General features: G+C 47.8%; 1 protein-coding gene and 1 pseudogene across 1 annotated transcript in view; both read left to right on the forward strand.

Annotated features, from left to right (window-relative positions):
* The window catches only part of XXYLT1 (xyloside xylosyltransferase 1), a 182,412-nt gene that overhangs the window by 82,923 nt on the left and 72,086 nt on the right, over positions 1-27,403 (forward strand). Inside the window, exon 3 of the mRNA XM_022569195.2 lies at positions 24,704-24,836. Within this exon, the coding sequence (XP_022424903.1) occupies positions 24,704-24,836 (133 nt within the window). The remainder of the gene's footprint in view (positions 1-24,703; positions 24,837-27,403) is intronic.
* On the forward strand, positions 17,972-24,018 carry LOC111172449 (NADH dehydrogenase [ubiquinone] flavoprotein 2, mitochondrial pseudogene; annotated as a pseudogene).

Raw genomic sequence — 27,403 nt, forward strand, 5'->3', positions numbered from 1 at the left:
TGGGATTCATGTTCCCAAGATCTGCTTCTCTCCTCATTTCATCCAGTTATGCTCAGATCATGGGGGTGGAGGATGAACGCAAATATCAGAGTTGTCTGGAGGGGATTTAGACAATCTGTATAGCCCCCTTCCACCCAAGATTATGATCTGTACCCCAGAGTGGGGCAGGGGTGCCTCTTCTCCCTTCAGGTGTATGGGCAGATGAAAGATTGTGCACGCTTACCTGGTCCATGGCTTGACCTCAGCTGCTGCCTGTACACTGAACACTGATGACTCTTGCAGTAGGAAGGCTAGGCTAGACTGGGCTGCAGTAACAAACATGCCCTGAAATCTCAGTGCCTTAATATATATTTGTTTTTTTCCCAAGAAAATTTCACTCTGGGTGTAGCCACTCTCTAGGGCAACTTCCTTTCAAGCAACAACCCAGGGATTCAGACTACTTCCATCCTGTAGCCACGCCCCCCGGAACACAGGCTTGCAAAGGGAGAGTGGATAGGGTGGTGCAGTGGCTTTCACTGTTACTGTTTAGAAGTAACACCCATCACCTCTGCTCACAGTCCATCAGCCAGGTACTAGTCATACGGCCACCCAACTGCAAGGAGCCAGGAGAACAGGGTGCGGGTGAGCACTGGTAATGTTCTTACCACCATGTCCACTGGATACCTGTTTTAAAAAGTCTCAGTCAGGGGCTTCCCTGGTGGCGCAGTGGTTGAGAGTCCGCCTGCCGATGCAGGGGACACGGGTTCGTGCCCCGGTCCGGGAGGATCCCACATGCCGCGGAGCGGCTGGGCCCGTGAGCCATGGCCGCTGAGCCTGTGCGCCCGGAGCCTGTGCTCCGCAACGGGAGAGGCCACAACAGTGAGAGGCCCGCGTACCGCAAAAAAAAAAAAAGTCTCAGTTAGCACTGGCCCTGGAAATCCCCATCTGAATACCCATAGATACAGCAAAATCAACAGGTAACCCAGAACTGACTGTCTTCCTTTCCCCAGATTGGCCGTTTCATATCCTGGCAAATGATAGGTTGCCTGAGCCAGAAGCAACGGACTCATCTTAGATTCCCTTCCTTCCTCCTTCCCCCTTAGATTGTCACAAAGTCTCACCAGTTCTCCCTTATACCCCGACCTCTACTTTTAGATATTAAATGATTTTATTTGTTTGGCAATAGGCAAAACTATATGTACAATTTTCTTTTTTTCTCTTCCAGTTTTATTGAGATATAATTGACACACAACCCTGTATAAGTTTAAGGTGTGCAGCATGATGATTTAACTTACATACATCATGAAATACCTCATACATACGTCTTGATGGCTTCTGCCCCCTGTTCCTGTCCACAGGGCTGGGGCGCAGTCAGTGCATACTGCATGACCATCCAGCTGTAAAAAATCTGAAATACTTACATTCTGGTTGGTAAATTGTTACCCCCCAGTGCCCAGCGACACTGACCTGTGGGCCTCCAGGATCCTACTCCAGTCCTCCAGGCAGCTTCCTTTCCCATCGGTCAGCTTTGCCTTGTGCTCTGTCAACCTGAGGCCCCTCCTGTTCCCTGTGAAGTCTTGCCACTTGTCGTCTAAGAAGGTGGGTTGAGTCTTACCTCCTGGGTGTCTTTCTCTGACCTTCCTCCCCAGCAGAATTTGCTGTCCACCTCTGTGACCCTTAGGGCCCGGCCCTGCTGGCTCTGAGGAATGACTGTTTTATAGTCGCCTCCACCAGACACTGAGCTTCTTAAGAGGGTAGCTCCCTTCCAAGTGAGTCTGGTTCTGGGAACATCTTGTATTTCCTCTTTTTCAAAACAGCAGTTGTTGAATGTGTCAAGTGCTGTGCTCGGTGCTAACATTATAAATCCTCATGGAGCATACAGTCTCCCTGGAGGGGCCGACCCTAAATAAGTAAACAATTAAATGTATAATTGCAAATGGTACAGAAGTCCTAAGAGGAGTGCCTAGAGCAGGAGAGCCCAGGCAAGTCCTTGGACTGGGTCCATGGGGGTCCTCAGTCCCGGATCCTTCTTCTCAACCCCTCATAGGTGAAAGGCTTATCCTTTTTTGAAGGGCTGGGGACTTGAGACAGAAATGGGGTAGGGAGAATGAGCTTTTCCTGACCGCCAGTGGTAAGGCTGTTTCCTGGCTACTCTGAAACTTGGTTTTTTAAAGTTTTTTTAAAAAAATTAATTTATTTTATTTTATTTATTTTTGGCTGTGTTGGGTCTTTGTTGCTGCATGTGGGCTTTCTCTAGTTGCAGTGAGCGGGGGCTACTCTTCATTGAGGTGTGCAGGCTTCTCTTGTTGCGGAGCATGGGCTCTAGGCGCACCGGCTTCAGTAGTTGTGGCACGTGGGCTCAGTAGTTGTGGCTCGTGGGCTTAGTTGCTCCGCGGCATGTGGGATCTTCCCAGACCAGGGATTGAACCCGTGTCCCCTGCATTGGCAGGCGGATTCTTAACCACTGCACCACCAGGGAAGCCCTGAGACTTGGTTTTTAAGAAACTGACGGATGGGATCATCCACAGTCTGCATTAAAAAAAAAAAAAAGGATCACCAGAGCAGCATCCATGTGACTTGGGTCCTCTTTGTGCCATGGGTTTCCTGTCTTTCTGCCAAGCCAGGTGACTCTGCCCCCTGCAAAGTGAGAAAGCCAAGGGCTGTGTCAATAGCATCCCTGCAGACACAGGTTCTGTGATCTAGTCGCCACCTGTGGAAGACACCCCGAGAGTGACACCTGGTCCCTTTCCTTCAGGGAAGGGTGGTCGTGGCCTCTGATAGACAATAAGAATGGCTCTGTGGTGGGAGCTGGTGCCCCCCCGGATGGCAAGCAGCTGCTGAGTGGGGAGGGGCAGTTCCTGCATCCTTTAAAATATGATTCCCTTTAGCCTGAGTTGTTTGACTGCTGTAGCAGGGATGGTGGGGGAAGGTAATTGGGAGAAATAGGAAGCTCACTGGATGTTTGAAAACCAGACAGGAAAATGAAAGAGCTTTGAAATGATGCTTTTAATCATTGAGAAAATAGGATCCAGTTAATACAGTACAGTTCCATGCCAGTTTTTAGGCGCATATTGAGGGCGCCCTGGGAGATGTTCTTCTGCCAGGTCTCATGAAACTCAGAATGTTGTTTGGCATCAGGAGCCGCCTAGGTCGGCTGCCTCCGTGGTGTGTGTGCTGTGATGGTGGTCCTAGGGTTAGAACCCACAGGGGTCTGAGGGACCACCTAGGCCTAGCCCCTTGTTCTGCAGATGAGCAAGTGGACTCAGGGGCCACAGTGGGGCACACCACGTGTGACTGACACCTTGTGAGCGACACCGTCTTCCTAGCCTCACCAGGAAACCACAGCGTCTCATCTGTGCTGTCAGGACTACCGCCCGTGGCTCACAGGGTATGTCTAGCTCCCTGGAACCTCTGGAGGCCCCTCTTCCTTCCTTCCACCAGTGGGCCCTTTGGAGGGCAGGGCAGTGGGTGGCTCGGGCAGCTCTGGTCCTGTTCTTGCAGTTTCCCTGTCTCCAGAATCAGCCCGGAAGGTCACAGGGAGGTTTGATCAGGTGGGAAGCGGTTGACTTCAGCCTCACTGGAGAGAGCCCCCACTTTTTACTTCCCTTTGGAATGCTCCCTTTGGAGCCCAGCCCTCTGTGGCCACAAGTAGCTGTGCGTGGCCCTGCCTCCTAGCTGGCCGTGCCATGCTGTGCCAGGGCTCCCCACTGGGCAGCTTGAGAGAAGAGAAGTGTTTCTGTCAAGGGACTTGTGCGGTTTCTTGCCACCCAGAGGGGAGTTTGGGGTACGCAGCCCCGGGTATAGGGACCTCAGCTTTGCTCCCCACCACCCTGGGTGGGCTCCAGTTGGCCAGTCCCAGAAAAGCTCAAGCTCACATGTCCGCAGCCACACACCATTCTGAGCCATGGCTTTACAGTAGAGCCTCTGCTTCAAAGCAGAGACCTCTCCTCTTGCCTACTGCAGCTGCCTTTTAACTGTCCCCCTCCCCAGCCTGGATTGGGAGAGCCACGCAGTCTGCAGGCCTGATCCTGTCAGTCTTATGATCAGTAACTTCCCTGGTTCCCTGCCGAGATGTGGCACTGGAATCCTCCATAACGTGCCCCCAGACTGTCTTTCCGGCCTCATCTCCCCCTGTGTCCCTCACATATCCTTTACTCCAGCCAAACTGGCTTGCTTTCTGCTTTCTCCAGAAGTCTTCCAGGCTCTCATGTCTCTGCCTTTGCTTTTCTGTAATGCCATTTCCCACATAGACAGACTCTGGTTCATATGTGTCTTTCAAAGCCTATTATGGACTGGATTGTATCCCCCCAAATTCCTATGTTGAAGCTTAGCTTCCAGGGTGCTGGTATTTGGAGATGGGGCCTTTGGGATTTATTAGGGTTAAATGAGGTCATAAGGGTGGGGCTCTGGCCCCGCGGGATTGCTGTCCTTAGCAAAGAGGGAGCAACAGCACAGTACTGTCTCTGAGTGAGCACAGATGGAAGGCCGTGTGAGGACACAGCGGGAAGGTGGCATCTGCAAGTTGGGACGAGAGCTCTTGTCAGAAACCGAATTTGCCAGCACCTTGATCATGGACTCCGGCCTCCAGAACTGAGAGAAAATCAGTGCGGTTTAAGCCACCCAGATTGTGCCCTTTTGTTACGGCAGCTGGAGCAGGCTAAGACGAGGCCCTGCTGAATCCCATCTCTTCTCACTGTCCCTGCAGCACTGCCCCTCCCTTCCTGAGCACTTATCACAGGCTTCCTGAGATTATTATTTTTGTTAGTTAATTTCCATCCCTAGCCTATCAGCAGTTTGAGGGCAGGGACCTCGTTTTGCTTATCCTAATCAGAGTGCCAGGTATTATATGTTTATTCAACTAATAATTGAATGAATGAAGTACACAGATACTCACCCCCTACTCCTTGCCAGTTGGCTGTTAGGCTGCGGAGAGTCCTTTTATGGCTGCTTTTCAGTTATTTCTGCTCTTGGTGATCACTTAACCTGATCTCTCCCAGGTATTAACACGTGGAAGGGGTAAAGGACCCACGGTGTTATTTTTCCACCCTCATTATGCCTTGGTTTGCCTGAATGTGCAGCTTTCCCCAGCTCAGTTGGTGAGAGGAAAGGAATTGTTTTGGTAATAGCACAGAAGAGAGCCGAGGCCAGGACCAGACCCAGCCCATAATGACAAGGAAAGAGAGCACACGTGCCCTTAAGTCTTCCTGGTATTGTCTGCTTCTAGGAATAGCCTCCAAGCCTCGTCTTTGGACCCCAGCCTCCCAAAGGTCATGTGATGGAGAGAAGCGGCTCCCTAAGTGGGTGATGGTGGGGGGATTACATCTCTCTAGTTGAGCTGCTAGGAGCATAGCCCAGACAGCAGGGTGCCAAGCGGCACATCCAATTAGGCACCAGGACAGCTGGGCGGGGCCGGAGACACAGAGAGGTGCCAAGTCTACAGAGCAGGGACGTTGCCAAATCAGGCTGCTCCCCTGCCCTGCAGGTCTGATGCCTGCCTTGCCACGACTTTCATACCTCTCTCTCCTTTTTTCACTCAGATGCACTAAAGATGTTCCCTGATTTTTCATTAGTGGCTCCCTTTGCCTTTGCTTCCCCCAGGTCTTTGCATTTTTGTTTCCCCATCTTGCAGGTCTCAGCTCAAGTGCTGCTTGTCCCAAAGACCCTGTCTGTTTCCCCAACTTTTGTAGCCCTTCACAGTGCCGTGTTGCCCCCGTCACTGTCCCTCTTCTCCACAGCACCTACTGCTGTCTGTAGTCATCATGTGCAGACTGAGTCACACAGAAGCAGAGCCCTTGCCTGTCGCTTCCCTGATATATCTGCAGTGGCGAGAACAGTGCCTGGCGTACAGTTGGGGGGTAATAAATATTTGTTGAATGATCGAAAGAATGCAGAGTTGTTCGTCACGAACAGGGAGGCATCCGGTGTCTTAGAACTCTGTGCAGTGCGCGCCGGCCGCGTGTGCTGCTGGTGGGATGGTCCCTCGGAGGGGCTGGCGTGGCGCTTCTCCTGGGCGGGAATGCAGGGCCGTGCTCATGCCCGGCAGTGCCTAGCGATCAGCTTCCTGGGGCAGCATTTTTCCTCCTGAGTGCTTGATTTATTTCTAGCAGTATTGAGTTTCCATTTTTATTACAGCATCTGAAGCCTCTCATTAGATGCAGAAGGAAAATTTGGTGCGGTTCCAGATTTTTCTTTCGAAAAGGAGAAAGCGCTATCCTTGAATAGAAACTCATAGCTCTGCCTGAGCTAGAAGTGTTTTTGTCAGTCAGGAAGACCCTGAAGTTGTAGAAACCTTGTTTATATTCAAGGAATTAAAGTTACCCAGCATCACGACTGTACTTCAGATATAAGTGAAAGTGGAAGTATTTTATAAAGAAAATAAGACTCGTCCTGGCTTCCACAGAAAAGAAACATTCTTTTTTCTTTTAGTTCGTGTTCGTTGTTTCTGTGACCACACCGTCACACCTGGCTTTATAATTGAAATCGTTTGGGAATAGTTTTAAGATTGTTCAACTCTTCCATCACCGGCAGTTCCCAAACTCTGTACCTGGATGTTTATCACCAAGGACTCTGATGATGTCACAATTAACTGTTATATGAATTGCACAGAGGCAACTTCATCTCCTAATGTTGGACTGGAATATTCGTAAGGCAGATTTGCCCTGACCTAGCATTCCAGGAGCCAGACCATAAACACTAACCTGTGGGTAGAGGAGAGAAGGGGCAGACCATGGCCTCCCCGCTTAATCAGAGCGGTGTAGGTTTAGAGAGCAGGCAAGACACCAATCACCGACACCCTCCTGCCAAGAAAAGGTTAAAATGTCATATGTTTCCATAGGAATGCTGAAGTTTTTCCTTCATGCAGGCATTCAGGAAATGAAACCACAAGAAAGGCCAAGTCGAATGTCTTAATCCACCCCAAACAATGAAATCTGAAGTGTGGGTTTATGGTTGGAAAGTGACTGGGTAAAAATAGCACTGACTGACTCAACAAATCAGCGTCCTCCGGCTCCCAGAGCCGCTGATGCATGCGGACTCTGCTCACAGATGCCCGTGCTTGGCTGGTCAGAGCCTGCCCTCCTTTGGGAAGGCAGGCCAGCAGGAGAATTCAGTCCCACTTTTGTCATCTCCTGCCTGGGTTCCCTGCTCTCTCCATACTCAATTTCAGAAGTTTCCAGTCCAGGCTCAGCAGTGTCCTTTGGCAGACGTGATTCGGAGGGAGGCCCCCTGGCTGCTTGGATGTTGGGTTTAGAGGGTCTCTACATCTGGGGCAGTGACAGCTTTATTGCGTTCAGCCATCATTGTCCACAGGGGTACACAGTCACTCACCTGGCAGGAGGGGGGTTGCTCTGCCTCAGGCTACCTTCCTTGCCGCTGAGGGTTGACTGAACTTTCCCGTCTGTGATCTTGCATCCTCGTGTATCTCTAAGACTGATCTTTCTTTTGGGGATTCCTCCAGACCTGGAGCTCTGAGAATGCAACTTGGCCTCTGAGAGACTCATCCCAATAGACTTGAGGGTCTTTCTAAGCTGCTCAGGTACCCGAAGCACCTGCCATTTGCCTTGAACTTCCAAGATTTACTTGGCAAGAGGAGTTGGGGAAAATGTAGCACAAATATAATTAGATAAATAACAGGAAAAAGAAACCAGTTGAGAGTAACTCCCAGCTTATTGTTTGCTTTTTCTTTGGAAACTCAGAAAACCACCTTGTGGTGAACTAGGAGGAAGGCAGAAGTTTCTAGATGGACTTGCCTTAGGAAAAAGATTATAAAAATGGGTAACTGGCCACCTTGAGAAGAATCTTAAAGTAACTTGAGGTCATGGCAAAATGCCTTAAATCTGATCGACTTTGCCAGAAAATGGGTACTTTCTGTGAGGTAGTTAATTAATCCCTTTAGAAATGTTTTTAATTTAAAAGCAATACATGTCCTTTTTGAAAAGATGGACAAGTATTTTAAAAATACACATTTTCTTCTAGTTGCATATGCGTGTGTATATATATACACACACACATAAATATATAATACATTAGTGTATATTTGACATACTGATAACATTATAATTACAATATTAGGTGTTTTAATATATTTATTTTTGTCATTACAAAAATACATACATATATATGGTAGAATATTTAGAATAGCATAAAGAAGAAATTTAAAATAATCTGTAATTCCACTATGGGGTGAGGGAATGTGGTAGCTGGTCCCCAAAGACAACCTCCTAAGGAGCCACACCTCCCAGCATTCACACCTGTGTGCAGCCCCCTCTCCTGGAATTTGGGTAGGCTCTGTAGCTTGTTTTTGGTGGATAAGACCCAGCAGAAGTGATGCAGCCTGACTTCTAAGCTCTGTGCAGTTTCAGCCTGGGTCTCTTGGAACACTTGTTCTTGGCAAGCTCCCTTTTGGAATCCAGCTGCCCTGCTGGGAGAAGCCAAGACCCCAGGGGGAGCCCACATGAAAGTGCTCTGGTTGACAGCCCCAGCTGGGCTCTTTGCCAACAGCCAGCATCAACCGCAAGCAAAATGTGTGATGTGGCCGTCCAGCCTGGCTGAGTCTTTGGAAGACTGTAGCCTCGGCCACCATCTCCCGGTGTCCATATGGGAGAGCCCAGCTGAGGACAGGCCAGCTGAGCCTAGCTGACCCACAGAACTGTAAGGGATAACCGTACACTGTTTTAAACCACTAAGTTTTGGGGTGGTTTGTTACGCAGCTACAGGTAACTGGCACAGGGTGTGGGATAGTTTCAAAGTAAACACGTTTAAAGGGAGTATGATGTGGCCAAATAGCTCAGACTCTAGGGCCAGAAAGGCCTGATGTGCATTCCTGCTCTGTCACTCTCTAGCTGTGTGACCTTAGGCAAGTTATTTCCATTTGTTAAATGGAAATTGGGAGATTTAAAAGTATTCCAGCGTCTGGCACTTAGTAGGTACTAAGTAAGTGTTAGTTTCCATATGGTCATGTTGAATAGTCACGGAGAATGGGTATAAGGAAACATTGGAAACAGCAGTGGCAGCAGCAGAGAATATATAATGAAAATGCTACTATATTTGGATATTTTGCGGCTATGAACAATGTCATTCATTTCTGAACCTCCTCCGCACTTAACATAGTACTGGGCACACAGTAGGGACTATGGCTTGCTTGGCTTGGCATGGCTAAGGTCAACACAGTGAGGAGTATCTTCTGTGCCTAATATATATATCTGTGCTATTCTGAGGACAAGCAGCTGGGCTATGAGTGAGGGGAAAAGGCCACCTCTATTCAGAGTCACAAGGATGCAGGGCTGGGAGGGGTTGGGAGAGCATCTGCTCCAGTGCCCTTGTCTTTACAGTCTGGGAAAACTGATGTTCAGAGAAGACGTGGCTCGTCCAAGGCCAGACACAGTGGCAGAGTCAGGCCTGTGAGCCAGGGCTGTAACCTAGCACCCTGCCTACTCACACTTGCCCAGAGTTCCTAAGTCCACATTTCATTAAATAAGGCAAAGCACATTTCATTACTTGTTTAAAAAACACAGGGGATCAAAACTAACATCACCAATAATGGGATAAATTGACATGTTGTGCCTCCTGATAAGATGGAGTGAGAAGAACCCAGCATCACTTCTGTGCTGTTCCTGACAAAGATGCATAACCTGAATCAAATCAGAAGGAAACGTTAGCAAACCCAAATTTAGGGAGATTTTACTAAATCATTGGCCTGTGCTCCTCAAATTGTCCCAGGTCCCAGAAGACAAGGAAAGACTGAGGAACTATTTCATATTGAAGATACATGACAACCATATGCCATCCTGGACCATAAATTTTCTTTTTGTTTTTGGACAGTTGACAAATTTTGAATGGGGCTGTAGATTAAGTGGTAGTGATGTATTAATGTTAATTTCCTGGGTTTGATGGTTGTACTGTTATGATGAGAGTGTCCTTGTTTGGTAGGAAGTACCTACTAAAATATTTAGAGGTTAAATTGTTTTTTCTTTGCTTTCATCTGCAATGATGTCAATTTGGCATTATATTTTATGTCTTTAATTTAAAAATTAAAACAAATAATTTTATTTAATTAAAAACCAGAAACTAAATTAATTAAATGAAATTAAAATTAAAACAAGTGAATGAATCAATCAGTGCATAAGTACAATTTGGTAGAATCTTTTCAGTTGTTGCGTCTGTGATGGGAACAATTTATAAAAAGGATTTCTAATGAAAATTGGAATCTGGACTCCCAGCATAGGGGCCAATCTTTTGACTACTCCACATTCTTGGGTAATTCTTCTTAGATTCATAGTAGGAGGGGCTCTTCTTAACCTTGGTAAACAAGGATGAAAGCAATGAAACATAGACTGTATTTTGGATAGGAGAAAACTATAAAATGGGGACAATAAACCCTACTTGTAAGGATTAAATTAGGTAAAATATATAAAAATGAGCTAGCCCAGTACCTTGTTTCCAGGCATATGGGAACCTCATCATTTTATAGATGATGATAGATAGTTCATTTTTTTTCTTATTGAAGTATGTATGGTTGATTTACGGTTTTATATTAGTTTCTGGTGTATAGCAAAGTGATTGAGTTATATATATGTGTGTGTATATATATGTGTGTGTGTATTCTTTTTCATATTCTTTTCCGTTATGGTTTATTGCAGGATATTAAATATAGTTCCCTGTGCTATACAATAGGTCCTTGTTGGTTATCTATTTTATATACAGTAGTGTGTATCTGTTAATCCCAAACATCTAATTTATCTCTCCCTCCCCCCTTACCCTTTGGTAACCATAGGTGTGTTTTCTATGTCTGTGAGTCTCTTTCTGTTTTGGAAATAAGTTCATTTGTATCATATTTTACATTCCACATATAAGTGATGTCATATAATATTTGTCTTTCTCTTTCTGATTTACTTCACTTAGTATGATAATCTCTAGGTCTGTCCATGTTGCTGCAAATGGCATTATTTCATTCTTTTTTATGGCTGAGTAATATGCCATTGTATATATATACCACATCTTCTTTATCCATTCATCTGTTGATGGACATTTAGGTTGTTTCCATGTCTTGGCTACTGTAAATAGTGCTGCTGTGAACATTGGGGTGCATGTATCTTTTCGAATTAGAGTTTTCTCCAGATATATGCTCAGGAGCGGGATTGCTGGATCATATGGCGACTCTATTTTAGTTTTTTAAGGCACCTCCATACTGTTCTCCATAGTGGCTGCACAAATTTATATTCCCGCCAACAGTGTAGGAGTGTAAATTTTTCCTTTGCTTTTCTCCCTCTGCAGCATTTGTTATTTGTAGACTTTCTTTTTTTTTTTTTTGGCGGTACGCGGGCCTCTCACTGTTGTGGCCTCTCCCGTTGCGGAGCACAGGCTCCGGACGTGCAGGCTCAGCGGCCATGGCTCACGGGCCCAGCCGCTCCGCGGCATGTGGGATCCTCCCGAACCGGGGCACGAACCCGTGTCCCCTGCCTCGGCAGGCAGACTCTCAACCATTGTGCCACCAGGGAAGCCCATTTGTAGGCTTTTTGACGATGGGCATTCTGACAGGTGTGAGGTGGTACCTCACTGTAGTTTTGATTTGCATTTCTCTGATAATTAGTAATGTTGAGCATCGTTTCATGTACCTTTTGGCCATCTGTATGTCTTCTTTGGAGAAATGTCTATTTAGGTCTTCTGCCCATTTTTTTTTTTTTATTGGGTTGTGTGGTATTTTTGTTATTGAGTTGTATGAGCTGTTTGCATATTTTGGAAATTAAACCCTTGTCGGTAGCATCATTTGCAAATATTTTCTCTCAGTCTGTAGTTTGTCTATTCATTTTGCTATGGTTTCCATCTTTCTTTTTGTAATGTAGCATAAAAGTCAAAATAATGTAACATTTTCTCAGGAGGCAGGAAAACTGGAGAGCAATTTGACCATAGCCAAGTCAGTTTGCAAACCGTCACAGGTTTTCCTCCTGAAAAGACGAAAACCTTTTAATGATTTAGAAAGAAAAACAGATTTTTTTCTCCTGCTTCAAAAGGTAAGGGGGTGGGTAGATCTTCACCTGTCTCAGAGAGGTATTTCTGGGTTCATAAAGTAGAGAAACTGGTTTTTCTCCTTGCAAGTTGCCATAATGTGGATTTCTGGGCACAAGGAATGATGGGGGCCTCTCTTTCCTCAACTCCTCCACGGTGCCAGGGAGAAGTCAGGCGTGTGCCCGAGGGCAGGCTTTCTCCCCTTGGGGAAGTGTTGGCAGTTCTCTGCCTGATCCACTTTCCCTCCTGGTGTAAGCATCTCGGTGGTGCCCATCCCTCTCTTGCAGGTCCTCCCACTGTATCAGCTAGAGAGGATGCTGAAGGAGACCCACAGCCTTGAGTCTGAGGGTGGTGGTGAGCTGTAAGCCCCGTTGGAGAAGGATGAGTCTCCTGGGTGAAAGGGACTCAGGCAGTTCAGCCCCAGGAAAGAGGGATGGATCCATTGTTCACACCAGGAAGAACTGCTGCCAAAATCAGAAGCCTTTGTTTTTTGTGAAGTGAAAGAAGTGGCCAGGGTGCTGGGACCTTGAAAGCAAAACTGCCTGTGCTTGCTTAGGTGTTGTTGTCAGAGACCTGAAGGTCTCTGCTTTAGCGCACAGCCACGCAGCGTGCAGGAAATGTGATTTCAGTGTCAGAATGGAACAAGGCGCCGGCCACACAAGAGGTTCACCACCGGAAACAGTGTTAGGAGATGCCAACGATCCTTGTGGGGCGGGGCCCAGGTGAGGCATCCTTCTCACAGAACTCCACGGGCATTACAGAGTTTTGGGGTGTGCTCCAGCTCGCGGGGGTCTGGGTTGGCGCTGGCTTGGCTCACCTTACTAGTGACCACGCCCAGACTTGAAGGCACATGTTGGGGCACAGGGCAAAGAGCCAGGCAGGGAGGGAAGTGAGAGGCAGGTGATGAAGGACAGGCATCCTTCACGATGGCATCCAGGACTGGCAGGCGCAGATCTCAGTAGGTAGGTAGGTAGGTAGGCGATGGTAGGCCATCACGGAACAGGTGAGGGCTGAGCAACGGTCTGGAAGGTGAGCAGACAGGAGTCCAGGCAGGAACACGCTAGTGGCTCCACTGCAGCCACAGGGACTTTGTGAACAAGGAAAAAGAGTCTGGACATGGGTCAGATGATGTGGACTTAGTTCCTGTGTTGCCATTATTGACCATGTGACCTTAGCAAAACCTAATCTTGTTGAGCCTCTACTTCTTCATCTCCAGAGTGGGTGGAATGAATACTTGCTTGCTGTGGAACTGCTAGTTGCTGCTCTATTCTCTCCTTTTTTATTTTTAACTGAATCCCATTTATTTGGGAGCAGCATTATGCCCAGTAAAAGAATATATTCCACAGCTTCCCTTGCAGCTAGGTGTGGCCATGTGACTAAATTTTGTCTGGTGTGATATAAGAAGAATTGTTAAGGACTTCCAGGAAGGTTGCCTAAAAGGTCTGCCTTATTGCAGGGGGCAAAGAAGAAGGAGGGCCTTTCCTCCGTCCTCCTTTCTGTTGCCTGGAATGCAGCCGGGTTGGCTGGAGCATCAGTAGCCATCTTGAACCATGAGGTGACCTTGAGGATGGAAACCAGACCTAGGATAGCAGAATGAAAAGGTAGAAGGGGCCTGGACCCTTGGTAACTTCACAAAGCAGCCATCCCATCCCTGGATGGCTTAGCTATGATCTTATGTGTGTTTAAACCATTGTTATTTTAGGTCTTCTGCTATGTGCAGTTGGACCCAACCCACAGAGATGCACCTGCCCCCTAGGGTTGTTGTAAAGATTAAATGAGCCAAAGCATGGGAAAGAGTTTTGTGATCTGGGAATGCACTTTGAACATCGCTATGTGCTGTAAAATATAAGGAATCAGTCCTGTTATCGTCATTGTCATCTGAGTGAACCGAAGGGGGTGGGGGGTGCTGGCCAGGCCCAGGGACGGGAGCGTGTGTCCGGGCAGAGCTTGGGGATGAGGAACTGCGAGGCAATGGGACAAAACCTTTGTTAGTTTCCCTAATTCTGAATGGAATCCGTGGGTCTGGGGTAGGTTCAAATGCCAGCACAGAGGAAGAGAGTGGCTGGAAGATGGAAAGAGAGGGGGCAGATGGGATTAGAAGCAAGAGCCACACGCTTCCAGTAAAAACCTCACAATGAGGAATTTGCAAAGTCCTGCTTTGACCGTTTGGGCAGACCCATGGTAACTGCTGTATCGCTATTTCCAGAAAATACCTATTAATTCTGCCCAGAGAGGACTGCTTTCTACAGCTGCCATCCCTAGGGGTCCGTGAAAAAAGCCGTGAAAAGAGCAGAGACCAGGCATAGACTCAGTGTTGGTGAACAAAGTCGCAGTGTGGTCCTGCCCCCAACAGGAAGGAGAGTTTACACGAGAGACAAGAAATAAAGTCTATAGCAGGCATCAGAGAGCTGTAAGCTGTGGAGAGGCCAGAAGGGACCATGGACATCCACACCATAGAAATGAAAGAAAGTGGGATATTCTGCTGTTCTGCTTTTCAAATCTAAAATTCAATTTCCCCTGCATATTGAACTTCATAAAGAAGTACATGAGCTGTAATTTCATGTTGGCAATATAAGTGAGAGGAAAATTGAGGCTGGGTGTTTTATGTGTTGTCTTCTTATATATGTTCCTGAAGTTTTTCAGCCAAGTTCAAAATAAATTCTGTCCTATCCTAAAGGATATGATTTATACCAAGTCACAGAAGGTGCTAAGGATGAGGGAGGAGACTCCCCTCGCACTGTTGCTGAAGCGCCGCGTCTTTTCATAATACCTTGTTTTGTCCACAAAACAGGAGCTGATAGTTGTAAAAAATGTTACGGCTGAGCCATAGCTAACACTCCACGCTTAATTTTGAGAGGGTTGAGTAGGGCTAGAAGAAAGAATTTGCTTTGTAGTTAATACATAAAACTGACTCTGGTCATTAATTTCAACCTCTTGGCCCCAAAGCCTTTCACCAGAGCTGCTAACAGGTTGTATTAATCACTCTTGTGAACTCAGTTTCCTTTCCCTTCCCCTCCTCCCCCAGGGGAGGGGCCGGCTGCTGATGTGGAAAGCATAGATTAGCCTGGGGGACTTCCTGGCTGCGCTGAGCCTGCAGAACCGAGCACCGCTGTATCCTGGCCATCCAGGGACCTGCAAGGCAGGGAAGCGCGGGGCTTCCGAGCAAGTATGGGGCTTCAGAACTTCCTTTCGACTTAATTTTGTGGCATGAAACCTCTTTTTCCTGAAACTTCTCCATTGGCCCTTGCTTAATGAAAGGGTACCCCAATAGTCTTCAAGTTCCTTGAGGGTGGGGGCCTTGAGGGAAGTGACTGTGGGAAACCCAGTCTCTGCCTGAGATGCTCTGCATCTGTCTGGTATTTTTGCTCTTGGTGTGGCAGCATTTCTTGTTTTTAAAGATAACAGAATTTGAAAAGGGACTTCAGAGATGTCTGAAGGGTTTTCTCAGAAACCTGTATGAGGCAAATCTGTGCTTGCTCTCAACTCTGATGCTTCCTTGCCAGGTTGTCCTAGGTGAGTCGCCAAAACTCTCTGAGCCTCAACGTCCTCATTTGAAGATGGGGGGTCCTGATACCCACCCAGCAGAGCAGAGTGGAGGTTCGTGCGCTGGGTCAGTAGCTGTAAAGCCCCAGCAATGGGCCTGGCACAGACACACTCTCTCTGCTCCGAGGGAAGGAGCGTTTAGCTGAGCAGGCTGGAGGAGCCCCTTGGACGCTTGGTATGCTCCACTGTGTTCCTTCGTGCCAGCTATTCCCACAGTTAGCCAGCTGTCCTGCAGCTGGGCCTTGCACGGGGAAGGGAATGGAGAAGCCCAGCTGGGAGGCGACCCAAGTGCCCTGTTGGATGTGAGAACCGCCCCGGCGCATTCCACCCTCGGACCCCCTCGGGGACACAGCTTGGGTCTGTGCAGTGGAATGGCGGGCCCTCCGTCACACCCAGCCTGAAACCCTCTAGCAGGAAATGCTGGGCTGGTGTGGCTGGTGTGGCACGTCGGGACTGTCTCCTCCCCGGTCAGGAGCCTCTTACCCTTAGAGGAAGTCTGCACCCCTTTCAGGTGCCCTTTGGGTCCTACAGGCCAGAGGTGCTACTGAGCAGCAATTAACAAGCTCCAGATGACGATAACGCAGGTGGCAAATTGCTGTAATCTTGCCAAGCAGACAATGGGAAAGGGAGCTCCCTTTCTAAGCAGCTGCTTCCAGGCCCTCAGCCTCATGAGGCCCCGCATTGCTTGGAGCTGCCATAGCTTCCCTTCCTCCCCAAGCCCCTCCGGGTCAGTGGAAAGTTTGGGCTGATGTTCAGAGGTGAGGGCCTTCTAATGTTTTATAAGTATTTATCTTTGGGAAGCTCTGATGCTCTTTCAAAACACAAAGGGAGAGAAGGTGCTTGCATGGTTCATCTGCCCCTGGAGAAGGCCCGTCAGCTGCCCAGGATGGGGGGCTCAGTGTTCACCTAAGTGAGTCTTACCTTCTCATCATTTCCTGACCTATTGTGTTTTGTGTTGTTTTGTGTGTGTTAAGATGTGTCTGTGGTTTCTGGGGATAGGAGAAGGGAGGGGAGAGGAAAGGAGGTTTTTTTAAATCCTTTTGTTTGTTTGGGGGTGTCCTTAATTACACACTCCGGGTTGTAATTCCATCCATGGTCAGATGACATGCCTTGTGGCTGGTTTAATTGGAGGCTGATGAGCTGTCTCAAGCCTGTTTCCATCGGGGAATGTTGACTTGGGAACCTCCCAGCTGGTTTTAAGGCCGTGGACATTGCCTTCTGCAGTGCACTTGTGCGGAGGCATCAACCCTACAGCCCAGCCAGGCTGGTGCTCAGGGCCTCAGACACAGCAGCGGGGGTGGGCTTTCTGAACCCCAAGAGCAGTCACCCGGGCAGTTGGAACCTCCTCAGTGCCATCCAGGGTCAGGGCGGTGATGATGGTAATGGGGATTTGAAGGTCTTGAAAGCGCATTTTGAGCCAGCACTTGGGATCTTGTCTTTCCTTTTCCAACTTGTTAGAACCCAGTGGCACCATGTTGTCAGCCTGAAACTGGAGCATGAGAGGACGAGGCGAGCTGACCTCCTCTTGTGAAGATGGCACCACATTTTTTACTTTATCCCCTGGAGTTGAAGCTCAAGAGGAAGTGTGTCTTAGACCAGAAAGCCCACCTAGGTCCTGAGCATCTTTTCCCAGTTTGAGTTGACATACTTCAGTGGATCCTATCTTGTGATCACACATTCACCAGTCCTGTGTGAACCCTGAACCACCTTCTATACCTTGTAGGCAGCAATTCTTGCATTTCCTGAAATAGACCAGGTCAGATTTTCTGAGCTCTTGCCAAACTATTGTCCTCCGTGGAAACCAGCGTTTAAAGCTCCAGGGGCTGAGCCATGAGGTGGGAATGCTGGAAGCTCTTCCAGGTTCCATCATTTACCAAGAGGCCTGGGCAACCAGCATCAGGGAGTTGAACTCACCTGAGGAGGTTGACCAGCCACAAGTGTGTTCCTCAAATACCAGGTGCACACACAGGTCTCTTCCTAACACATGAGCCAAGCTTCCTTCTACCTGAAAACGTGACCTAGGCACACACTGATACTTCAGTTCTTGCTTTTGTGATTTAAACACGTCTGTGAGAAGATTTTAAGTCTATGGGGCTGGTCGGAATGCCCCTCACCCAACTGATTGAATGTAGCAGCAGACACATTGCTGGGAATGCACAGGTCTGCCTAGAACAGAGGATGGTGGGCACGGGGAGGACATTGCTTGGTTGCTGGTCGCTATGGCTCTCGCACGGGGTGCTTAGCTTGAGTCCCCATGGGTGGCTCTGAGATGCTAAGTCAGGTTCCTGCCTCCCTTTGAATTTCGCACAGCTCAAGGTGTGTTCTTAGAAGAATGTAAAGATTTGTTTGTTTTTTTAACATCTCTGCCTGAGGTTAATGTGAGAATATGGAGAGCCATTTTCCCGTTTCCAAAAGTTGACTACAAACTGTGTGGGTCATGGAAGTCTTTCTTTTCTTTGGCTACTACTTATTAATCTTCAGGTTTACATTTTCACGGGTAATTTGCGGATCCTCCATGAGCTAGTTGTGTTGGGTGCCTGGCAAGACTTGTGCACAACCCTTTGGGCCATTACACAGTATCTTCTGCTCCCTAGGGGTTCATGGTCCATGCTGGGAGTGGGTGGTGGCAGGGGGGCTAGTTAACATGAGACCATTGGCTAGGGAGTCAGAAGACCTGAGTTCTGGGATCAGCTTGGCCACTTAGCTGGACTGTGTAATCGCTGGCAAGTCCTTCTGCTTCTTTGGTCCTCAGTTTCCCCATCTGTAAATGGGTATATTGGCCTCAGTTATTATCAGGTTCCCTTTTCAAATGCATTATCCTAGATTATTCTGTCCACTACCTTTTCTGCTTTCTTCTCATGGGATTCTGACATGGCGGACATTCAACCAGCCTGAGATGCGAGACATTTTTTTTGCGTTTTGTAGACTACTACTCCTCCTTTTGCTCAAACATTCTCCCCAGTGCTTTATAGATTTCATCTCCTCTTTTCTTTGGGAGCAGTTATCTCGTTCATTTATTCCTTACATTTCAGTGGTCTTACTTGCTGTCATTACAGCTGTCCTCCAACCAGCATCTTCTCTGGGCCATCACTGTGGCTGCTACTTCCACATATCAACCTCGTTTCATCCTCAAAACAGTCTCTCAGCATTATGTATAAAACGCGCCGGATGTAGTTCCCACAGAAATGACTATATCAAGGACCAGAGGAACAGGGCCCTTTAAAAAATCTCATCCTAATGAATTCCAGCCTTCCTGGTAAGCATCTTCCTCTTTTCAGCAGCGACATTTACAACTTGGCATCTTATTTCACAATTACATAAAAGGATAAGTGTCTGGACCGAGGCCTGTGTGTTAGTGCAGGCTGTGCTGGGAGCTGTCGGCCTCCCTGAACAGAAGGGAGTGTCCTCCTGCCTCAGCCTGAAAGTTGACACCTGGGTCAGTCCTTTCACATTGGTGTGAAGGGGTCACCTCATGCTGGAGCTGCTGCCTCTTTCCTTCCTAATCAGGTAACCTCGTGTGGCGAAGGCTCTCTCTCGAAAGAAGTCTTCCCAAGCTTAAGCAAATCCTTCCTGAAAGGTGCTTTGCCAAGGAGGAGTTATAAAAAATATTAAAGCATCTCAAATTCCTGTGTCTTAGGGCTGCACGTCACCTTCCCAAGTTCACTCCCAGCCAGTCCCTAAAGGTCTGGGAAAGTGCTCAGATTTACTGAGGGGCATATTAAGACAAGGCCAGGCTCTGCCCAAATGCATTAACTGGTCTCCTCAAGGGAGTCTGATGTCCTTGAGCTCAGCCCTCTGCCCAGGTCCTGTCCAGGCAGGCCAGGGAAGGAGGTATTCGGGTTGCTTCAGGCAGATTAAGTAGGATTTAGATGATCTTGAAAGACCAGAGAGTACACATAGCACATGGTAAGCTTTCAAGGAAGAATGACTGATTGACGGACCGAATGGCCCCTCGATCAGAATTTCTCTAATTATAGTGAAATTACCGCTTTTATATAGAGGACTTCCTCATAATTCTCATTTGGCCAGGCTGTCGCTCTGCTTTTTGTCTATCAAGGTCTTTGGCACATCTCCGTGCTCCCAGGCCTCCTGTGTGGGTAGCGGTGGAGCTAAAACTTACCTCCCAGGAGCTCCTCTCCCGTCACAAGCAGAATCAGGGTCTACTGGGAAGAGCATGCTGGGCTTTCAAGTCAAGCAGACCTGGGTTCAGGTCCCAGCTCCGAGACTTGGTTGTGGGACCTTGGGCTATTGTTTTTAACCTTTCTAAGCCTCTGGTTCTTCATTTAAACATGGGAATAACTCCATTTAACATGCCGGGTGGTTATGAGAAATAAAACTGTTGCCTGTATAATAATACCAGACACTTATAAACCACTCAGAGAAAGGGTGCTTCTTATGTGGCATTCGCTGATATTATTGGAAGTACTCCCAGGGCCGTGAGGATGAGAGTTCCCTTTCTTTCATAGCCCTGATGGTGCCACAGAACTACCACCATACTTCCTTGAGGCCTCCCATCTCCAGATCAAACACCCTTTTGTCCTCTCACCATCCCCACCCCTGGCGATGATGTGATTTCTCTGTTTGGGATGATGGTGCCATTCTGTCCCTGTCTCATGAGGTCTCTGCTCTACCGTGTGTGAGAGCTGCCTGAAACCCTGGATTTGGGAGCTCGGGACACAGGAGATGGACTGAAAGAGAGAAATGGCTGGAGGGGTGTGTGCGGTGGGGCCTCCCCATCATGACTTCTTGATGGCTGCAACTCATGCCTGGACATTCTCTCCTGGGACACAGTGGCCTTCCCTAAGGTCACCATCAGGTTCCTTACCTCTGTTCTCCAGGGCCATCTCTGACAGCAGCAGGTGCCCCGAGACTCCACCTTGTGGCCTATTTCTCTTCTCCTTCCCGGTTTAGGGCAGCTTCTAGGAGGCAGCCACGTCAGCACATGGGCTTGCTGACCTCCAGGCTCCTGGGTCATCACCCTTCCTAGTTTCTAGGTAGTTGTGATTATTGTCTTTAGTGCAGGAGGGGAAGTGGCAGTTTTGCTCACATTTACGTGTGGGGTGGGCAGTGTGAAGGCAGGCAGGCCGCCGGGTCCGAACTGGCCTGGGGCCCATTCTCATCTACCCGCTTCCCACAGGGGCCCAAGAAGCAGCCTGCTCCCCTCTGGCCTGGGCAGCTGGATTCTCACCTACTGGCACTTATTTTTTTTCAGAAAACTCATATGGGATGTCAATTACTGATTTGTTTCTGCAGCACAAAGGAAAGTAGAACAGAGACAAATGAATCCGTTTTCTTGAATCATAAGCTGTGATTTCTTCATAAACTAATCTAGAGAATGTTGAATTCCACAAACGTTCCTGAGTATTTACTGAATGCCAAGCCCCGCACTATGAGTGGACGGAGGCCAAGATGCCGAAGATGGGGTCCCTGTCTTCAGGGGACTTCCACGGGCAGTGGGTCCTGACAGCGCCGTGCTCTGCAGCTGGGCCGCCGTGAAAGGGTGGTGGAGAGTTGGGGGAGCCCGGCATTCTGGGTAGGTGGTGCTGTTACCTCACTGCTCCTCGCCTGCCCACGTCCCCTTCTTCCGTTCAGTCTTCCTCAACTGCCTCAGGCTCTAGTGAGTTCCCTACTCTCCAGACCCTGGGTTCCTGTGGTGCCTACAGCCTGGATGATGTTTCCTACCTGTTATCTCGTCTTCTCGGCATCACAGCCTCACGAGGCACACTGTATCATCTGCACTAACAAATGAAAAAACTAAGGTTTAGAGAAGTGAAATAATTTCCCCAGGGTCACAGAACTAAGCAGCAGCGGAACTGGAATCTGCTCCCTTGTGGTCTGATTCCCAGGCCAGGCCTTCTCTTAGTACTACTCTTTCTCCTTCATCACTTAACCCTCTTCCATGTCACGTCAGCACTAGGTCCCCCCTTACTGTTTTCAGTCACCTGAGTGTCCCTCCCTGAGGGCAGGGCCCAGTCAGCTTGGTGTGTGGTCCCCTGCTGGCACCACTGGCCCAGGAGCTCAGACAGTCCTGTTGGATGAAGGATGGAGAATGATCTCAGTGCCTCTCTCCTCCCTTCTCGCCCCTGAGTCATCTGGGGGCAACGGAAGCAAACAGCTCTTAAGAGCCAGGTGATTGTGAGAGTCGGTCTGTCTAATTATAGCTCAGTTAGTCTTTCAGACAGTGGATTAAAAACATAACAGTAGGCCTGGCGCGGCCCGAAGGCCCACAGTTTGGCCTGCCATGTTCCTCTCCGTGGTGCTCTGGGCCCACGCGGCTGGCTTCGCTGCCCAGTGGGGAAGACATATAAGGAATTTGCATAAGACAGCTGTGCGGAATGGAGCCGGAGAGAACTCCAGCTCTCTGGAGCTCTTATTTGTACAGAGAGATACTCCTGAGAATAACCCAGATGCTCCATTTGATTTCACACCGGAAAACTATAAGAGGATAGAGGCAATTGTAAAAAACTACCCAGAAGGGCATAAAGCAGCAGCTGTGCTTCCAGTCCTGGATTTAGCCCAAAGACAGAATGGATGGCTGCCCATCTCTGCTATGAGCAAGGCTGCAGAAGTTTTACAAGTACCTCCAATGAGAGTATATGAAGTAGCAACTTTTTATACAGTGTATAACCGAAAGCCAGTTGGAAAACATGTTCAAGTCTGCAGTACTACGCCTTGCGTGCTTCCCTTGTGTGCCTCGTAAGTCCGACAGCATCCTGGAGGTCATTCAGAAAAAGCTTGGTATAAAGGTTGGAGAGACTACACCAGACAAACTTTTCACTCTTATAGAAGTGGAATGTTCAGGGGCCTGTGTAAACACACCAATGGTTCAAATAAATGACAGCTACTTTGAGGATCTGACATCTAAGGATATTGAAAAAATTATTGATGAACTCAAGGCTGGCAGAATCCCAAAACCTGGGCCAAGGAGTGGACGTTTCTCATGTGAGCCAGCCGGAGGTCTTACCTCTTTGACTGAACCACCTAAAGGACCTGGCTTTGGTATGCAAGCACGCCTTTAATTTATATTCAACTGTAAATATGTCACTGGAGAAATAAAATATGAATCTCCTATCTACATAGACTTTTTATATTATTTGTTCATTTCCATCTGTGTACACCTTGCTTGTAACCTAGCAACTTGCAGCTCTAAGTGCCATGTCAGAATTTCAGAGCACCATTTTAGTCATCTGCTATCTTTGGCTAACTATGAACACATTATTCCATAAGCTAGTTAACAGTTATTTCAATATTACTTATTTTCAACTGCCCCTTCACTTTTTTTTTTTTTTTTTTGGCGATACGCGGGCCTCTCAACTGTTGTGGCCTCTCCCGTTGCGGAGCACAGGCTCCGGACGCGCAGGCTCAGAGGCCATGGCTCACGGGCCCAGCCGCTCCGCGGCATGTGGGATCTTCCCAGACCGGGGCACGAACCCGTGTCCCCTGCATTGGCAGGCGGACTCTCAACCACTGCGCCACCAGGGAAGCCCGCCCCTTCACTTTTATCAGTAATATTAGGTTATTGTGAAGTAAAAATTCTGTCAAATTTCAAATACATTTTGTTCTCCCATCTTTAGCCATAGCCAAGTCTTAAGTTAATATGATATTTCTATAAACCTTATTTGTCAGTATTCTCTTTAAACATTTTTATATTTACAGTACACAATTGTTACTTGTAATTTCAACTGGCAAATGACACATCAGGCAGACTGTAGGTGTGACGAGGACAGGGTAGTTGTCTCTAGAAGTACTGTTTATCATTTTTAAAGAAGGAAGGTACAAAACAAAACCTGACCCTGCAAGTATACAAAAACTAATTGGGGGAGGAAACTGGAAGTGTAACTTGAGTTGGAAAGTTCAGTGGATATGGGAAATATACTCCTCAGCTGAATGCATATTACAACTTAGAAGAAAGAATAAAACCCTTTGTGTACAATGTCCAGTTCAAGAAACTAGATATGAGTTTTGCAAGCTGGAATAAAAAATTAACAGCCAGCTTTAATTCAGGGATAGATCTAAACTAATCCAGTTGTTCCAGGATTTCTCAGCGTCACTGTTTGGCCTTGATCTTATGACAGACTAGTAACTATGATGCTTATGAATATGGTTATTTTTAAGACTGTCTTTAAAAACTAGTTTTCGAGAAATGAAATTGAGTAATTTGTACTGAGGTGGATGGATCTAGAGTCTGTCATACAGAGTGAAGTAAGTCAGAAAGAGAAAAACAAATACTGTATGCTAACACATATATATGGAATCTAAGAAAAAAAAAGGTTCTTATGATCCTAGGGGCAGGACAGGAATAAAGACACAGACGTAGGGAATGGACTTGAAGACATGGGGAGGGGGAAGGGTAAGCTGGGACGAAGTGAGAGAGTGGCATGGACATATATACACTACCAAATGTAAAATAGCTAGCTGGTGGGAAGCAGCCGCATAGCACAGGGAGATCAGCTCCATGCTTTGTGTCCACCTAGAGGGGTGGGATAGGGAGGGTGGGATAGGGAGGGTGGGAGGGAGATGCAAGAGGGGAGGGGATATGGGGACATATGTATATGTGTAACTGATTCACTTTGTTATAAAGCAGAAACTAACACAACACTGTAAAGCAATTATACTCCAAAAAAGATGTTAAAAAAAAACCCCCCAAAACAGCATCTGAGGTCTTTTAGCTGTTTTTCTCTGGGTCAGCATCCTAACTCCACACATACCTAGGTTTGCAGAAATATATAGGAATAAGAACCTGAAGCAATAATGACTTCTGTGGGTCACTTACTACCTGTACCCCAAAGAGAAACACCTGTATGCTTTGAGTTTTCAGTAGGGTGTCCGTGTACTGTATCATCTGAATCAGATACTTTTGAGAATGAAATGGTGCTCTGTTGACAATTACACCAGGGCAGTGGCCTAAACTGGAGGATCTGGTTGCCTAGTTTTACAGAAACTGTATGTCTGCAATTGGAAGGAAATCTCCGGGGGCACTGTTTTTTATGAAGGCTTCTAGTGAGTGGGGGCTTGCTGGTAGATGAAGGGCCTTTGTTTCAAGCAGTGTCTTTGCGTTATTCAGTGACAGCAAGAATAATCCAGTACCCTTTTCTGCACCTTCCACTTCATTTTCTGTCAGCGGCTGAGCCTCCCAGGATGTGTGTCTGTCTCATTATTGTATTGTTCTTTCCTCCAGAGATCCTGCGGATAATTCAGCTGGACCTAGACCTAAAGTACAAGACCAACATCCGGGAATTGTTTGAGGAGTTCGATAACTTCCTGCCCGGCGCCGTCATTGGCATAGCCAGGGAGATGCAGCCAGTATACAGGTATGCGGCAGCAGCTGGTGGGGGGCCTCCAGGACCCCTCCTCGCTCCCCCTCCTCCCTCGGCAGATGGGGAGTGGTCCGTCTGCAGTCCTCCTGTGCTGAGTATCTCAGGGACACGTTTGTACTTACTGCTTATATTTAGTAGTATGGGCAGGTGGGTCTGCACCGAATCCAGAGATGTTACTTCATTCATTCGGCGGAGTTTGTGACATGTTTTCTTGTGGAAAGCCCAGCCATTTGGATTGTTGGTTCTGGCTCAGCTCAGAATTTTTAAATCTTGGGCTTTGTCTTACAGAGGAGGTATCAAGATACAGCTTTAACTTGCCAGTCTGGTGATGAACTAGGTTTTCTTGGCCTCGAGTCACCGTGACCCCTCCTCTGTATAAGTGGAGTGGGTTTATCAGTGTCTTTCAGGGAGGGAGAGGCAGCATAATTTTGGAACACAGATTGGCATCTGCTAGTGAAACGCGCATTCTCGTGCTGCAGTGTTTCCCTGTCAGGTGTGCAGCATAAAGAAACTCCAGCACCTGAGGACCAGGAGACACATTAAAGAGTGTTCGTCACGGCATTATTTGTAGTAGCCCAAACTGAAAACAACCTAAATGCTCATAGACAGCAGAATGGATAAATATAATATATTCATCTAACTGAGTATTATATAAAGATAAAACGAGCAGACGGGGAGCTAGCTATGTGCATTGATAGGCAAAATGGAAATGTAATCTTTAGGGATATATACGCAAGTGGTGAACATCATAAGGAAAACCAAGGAAATGATGGTTCCCAAAGCCAGCATGACCGTTGCCTCTGGAGGGAGCGGAGAAGTGGTGGGGACACAGACACGGGTGGGGATTGCCGCTGGAGGGCTGCATTGCTTTTGTGCTGCACTTGAGGGAGTGTGTCTGTGTTTGCATGTACTCCTTTGTACGTAATATATGTCTTACAATTTAAAAAAATTTAAAAAGGAAAGGAAAAGCAGAAACACATGTAGGTTTTTGTTAAAAACTAGGCCCACGGCCCTGGATACAGAGAGCTCCATGTTGCCGACTCTTCCTCCTCTGGCCAGAGCCAGAGCTCACCCAGAGCCTGGAGCTGGGATTTCACTGCCCCCTGGGCTGGCCCACCCTTCGTTCTCAGTGCACACCCTCCTGCTGGCTCCCTGTGGGCATTCTCAGAGCTAGGCCCAGTCTTTGGAGAGCTGCAGGGCACCGGCAACTGGTGACTCAAAGACACGCATTTCCTCTAAGAGAGAGGAGAGTGACAGCCTCGGCTTGGTTGTAGTTATTTGCAAGACCCAGATCACACAACAGGAAATTCCTGCAAGGCCTCTGAATGAGTCGATAACTCCTGGGCCTGGTGGGCTGTTCTCCCTTACGTAATCCTCTTGCAGGTTGCCCCAGAGTGACAAAGTGGAGCCCTTTACTCTGCTGTGTGTGGGGAAGGGGGAGGTTTGGGCAAACATCTGCCCTGGTACTCATGGCAGCCTCCCTGCCTCATTCCCTCACCTTCATACAAGGTGTATCTTATGTCTGGGGGTCTTGATTTAACAGAGAGAGAAGGGACTTCCTTGGCAGTCCAGTGGTTAAGACTCCACGCTTCCACTGCAAGGGGGCACGGGTTACGTCCCTGGTCAGGGAACGAAGAACCTGGGAGGAGATGGAAGAAGCACTCAGAGTCTGATATGCTATGTGCTGGTGCCTGCTCAGCCACCATGCTTGGGCTCCTCCGTCTGGGAATGGGAGCAGGTGGGCTCCGAGACCTCCCTCTTTCAGCCCTGGCATTTGTGATCCCAGCCCTTCCAACCCTCACCATTTCCGCATCGTCTTTCCTTAACCTGAGGTTGCTTGTCAGCTGGTGAGATCCTCACTGCTCGGTAGGGCCAGTGCCCCAGGGATCCTTAAATCAGGCTTACTATTAAGTGCAGTTAGAGCCCTGAGGCCTCCAAGCCCCGGTTTGGAATCTTCTCATGTAATATATATGGAAACCTGATCACACTTAATTTAAATGGTGTTGGCCAGAATTTATGTTTTCTGTACCTTGAGGATTTTAAAAACAGTGAAACTTAAATCAATTTAATTGGCTTTTTCAAAAGAAATCTTGGAAAGATTTTAAATCCAAAATGAAGTTGAGTTTTTCTCACCTTCAGAATCTTTAATTATCATTCTCTACGATGAGACAGAAGAGACCCCTGCGTCAGGGCAGCTGGTAGAGTCCAAAAAATGCCTTGTTTGTAGGGCTTGCGCCCTCAGAATCAACAGAAATTAAAAATCCGTCCATGTTCTCCCCCCCTTCCACCCCCCTCCAGCTGAAATGTTTCTAAACACCTCTGATAATTAAGTCTGCAAATGACTGCCCTGAGCTAATCTGTGCCCTGGGGTTCTGGATAATTGCCTTTGGGTATTTGTTTCAGGCTGAGAATGGTGCTGGCTGGGGTGGAAACAGAGTGTGGTTTTTTGCCATCTTCCACAGAAAACTGGAGGCTCCAGTGGCCCAAAAGATCAAGTGTTAGTTGTCTGCCACTTTGGAGTCTGTGCCTGTGTGTGTTTGTAGGGAGGGGTGGGAGTAGCA

The sequence above is a fragment of the Delphinapterus leucas genome, chromosome 4 (genome assembly GCF_059928025.1).
Source record: "Delphinapterus leucas isolate spDelLeu-1000000601 "Yukka" chromosome 4, BTC_Dleu_Yukka2, whole genome shotgun sequence".
Classification (NCBI taxonomy): Eukaryota; Metazoa; Chordata; class Mammalia; order Artiodactyla; family Monodontidae; genus Delphinapterus; species Delphinapterus leucas.